General features: G+C 41.7%; 1 protein-coding gene across 1 annotated transcript; it reads right to left on the bottom strand.

Moving 5' to 3' along the window:
- Positions 1-503: 503 nt before the first annotated feature.
- On the bottom strand, positions 504-2,575 carry LOC149549278 (protein NODULATION SIGNALING PATHWAY 2-like). Its single transcript, XM_089794883.1, has one exon. It carries the CDS (start codon positions 2,339-2,341, stop codon positions 884-886), a length of 1,458 nt encoding a protein of 485 aa, XP_089651009.1. The 5' UTR covers positions 2,342-2,575; the 3' UTR covers positions 504-883.
- Between the last annotated feature and the right edge of the window lie 358 nt (positions 2,576-2,933).

Genomic DNA, 2,933 nt, shown 5'->3' on the forward strand with positions numbered 1-2,933 from the left:
AATGGAAGGTTCCATGAAGGAAAAATTTAATCTACCATATTAATTGAAATTACATTTTTTATTTGCCACATATCAAATTTCTGAATTTATATTTCAGTTAAAAATAATTTTGAAAAAGAACTTATTTTTATCATGACACAAAAGATACTCTGTTCATGAAATCAAAAGCTTCCTTAAACTTTCAAACTCTACAAAATTCATAAAACCAACAAATCTCAAACAAGATCTATGTTTCCACAATCCATTGAAATTGTTGGTAATTGGAATCATGACACATTCATCTAAATCATGTAGTGAGATTCGAAATGTTGTTAGTAAAAATTTCAACACAATCTATTCTAGAAGCAATTACACAAATTCTATGTTTCAAACAAATAACCCGTCCCCAATCTAGAAAATTAAAACTATAGTTTTTAGTCGAAATCAGGCCCTGCTGTAAATATTTATAAGGACTTTATTAGATTTTGAAAATCGTGGATTTCAGTAATACCGTGGCTCTGATAAAAAGTAGCTCGATGAATATATCAAGAAATCTGAATGTCATTACGTTACAACTATTTACAGGGGAAATCGTTGGCAACATTGTTACAGACATGTACATTTATGTATAGCTATGCATATTTATACATAAGTTGCCTGTTTCTCACTCTCTCTCTTCAAGGTCATGATCATGGTTTCTGTTACTCCCGTGAACCCTAACTCAGGACGAGGTTTAGGACGGCCACTCTTACAAACCCTAACCCCACTCACAATATCAAAGCTCGAAACAGGTGCTTCAAACATGATCGCCTCTCAAAGATGAAGGAGATTCAAGCTGTGATCAGATCGCCGGCAAAATCTGAAAACAACTCAATCGATCTCTTTGCATCGGCAGTGGCAAATATTATACAAAACATCTCCAGGCAGAAGAGGAAACCAGAGGCGTATCTCGCCATTTCAGGATAATTTCATTCTTGCAGTTTTCTACTGTGTAATTCCGCGATCCTCTGTTCAATCCTACCACTTCACAAGCCTGCCACATCTTCTCTTCACTCGTCTCAACGCCTGCGCCGCTGAATCCGCACTCACTTGGAATCTGCCGTAGCTTCTCCTCCATTAATCCTTTGCCCTGCAAAGCCGAAATCCTAGCTCGGATCTTCGGAGCGATGAAGATGTGCTCCATCACACGCGTGGCCATGGCCAAACCCTCGCCGGGCAGCCCGACTTCCAGAGATTCCAGCATGGCGCAGAAGTAGTCCACCGTGTCACTGACGTGGTCGTCGTGGATAGCCGGTGATGCCGACGTCAGAATCCCCGGCGGGAAGGGCAAACCGCGTGCGAGTGACAGAAACTTGAGCGCTTCCTGTTCGCTTCGATGGCAGGGCATATGTGGTAGATCGAGCATCATGTTAAATGCCAGGCAAAAATCAGGCTCCTGCCACAGAAGACGCTGCTGGAGGTCTTGTAACCTGATTTCTTCGTACGAGAAGGGAATTCCGAGAGCAGCAGCGGTACCGTAAAGCCTGCGTGCAGTCGATCCGGCGTCGTCTTTCCATTTCACGGCCGTTATGCGAAGCATTTGCAAAGATCTTTTCCCCTTCTGAGCAGCCAACGCTTCCATTAATGGCGGCCACTGCAAACCTTCCCTTACATCAAAATCAACCACGTGAAGTTTCCTCGCATTGCTCGAGGCAAAGGACTCCAGGATGCTCTGGTTCGCCGTAAAATGAGCGAACCTTGCGTAAGGGAAGAGCTCGTAAAGCGCCTGAAACGCCGTTGCAGAGGCCTCTTTACAAATCTCCTCCATTAGGTTGTGCCCTGCACTTTCCGGTGCGTCCGGAGCGCTCAGACTGTTGACAAAGTAATACGCAGCTCTCTCCATGTAAGTTCCGGTCACGGAAACCCTCCGTTTGAGACGATTGCTAATGACTCTCAACAATTCCCACTCCTCCCTTTCCAAAGCCTCAGCCCAGGCTTTTAACAGATTTTCTAATTTAAATCTGCTGCTCTCCGCTTCGTCAAGAATTTGCCAGGGAAGAATTATTTGAGGAACTTGATATAATTCCGCAGGCTCCGCAAGCGCTGAATCTTCAAAATCCAAGGCAAAATTCATGAAATTCTTCTCATCCTCAGAATTGAAGAAGCACTGTTGCTGAGAAGCCTCTGTAGAGCAAGAAGTAATGTCACTTAAATCGGTTCCGCCGCACGAAAAACTGTTCCCCGCAGACATGTCATAGAACTGAGTGAACATTTCTTCCGGCTCACAAACCATGAAATCGTTGCAGGTCACGAGGTCGAGTCCCATTGATGGGTAGAGAATGAGATCATGAATATTAAATCCAGTTTCCAAACAGAGCTCCATGCTTCTGGTGCACGGACAGGAAATTTGAGGTTCAGTGATGGTTCAAATTGTTGGGGAAATGTGTGTGTTTATAATCGAAATCAGCTGCGCGATGACCCGCCATGAACATCACCATATTCCCTTGATGTGGTGGGCGCAAATGAAACGGTAAGAAACTCTTTTTTGTTTTCTTCTTAAACACCGTTTTCACGTTTTGACATGGTTATGCTGTTAATTCTCCCCAAAATTCCTGCTTTCGCCTTTGCCTATTTTTTTTTTTGGGAGATTAGGACCTTAGAAATCTACCTCTTACATGCGTTATATTTATAAAATGATTAGCGTGCTAAACAAGTCTCAAAAAGGACCTCAAGCTAGGCCATATGTTCTCTCAAGTACATCTCACACTTCATTTAAATAGGTGTTGGTTCTTAATCAAGTTTATTTTTAAAATGAGGAAATTGTTGGTTCTTAATCAAGTTTATTTTTAAAATGAGGAAATTGTGAAGGAAATAGGATTTCAGTTTAAATTTATTATAGTATGTATTGATTCTTAATCAAGTTTATTTTAAAAATAAAGAAATTAGAAAGGAAATATGTTATGATGGCATAAGAA

The sequence above is a fragment of the Cupressus sempervirens genome, chromosome 7 (assembly GCF_028749045.1).
Source record: "Cupressus sempervirens isolate cs-2001-9-10 chromosome 7, ASM2874904v1, whole genome shotgun sequence".
NCBI lineage: Eukaryota > Viridiplantae > Streptophyta > Pinopsida > Cupressales > Cupressaceae > Cupressus > Cupressus sempervirens.

Excerpts from the sequence above, each read along its gene's own strand:
- LOC149549278 (XM_089794883.1), bottom strand. The coding sequence starts at position 2,341 with ATGGAGCTCTGTTTGGAAACTGGATTTAATATTCATGATCTCATTCTC.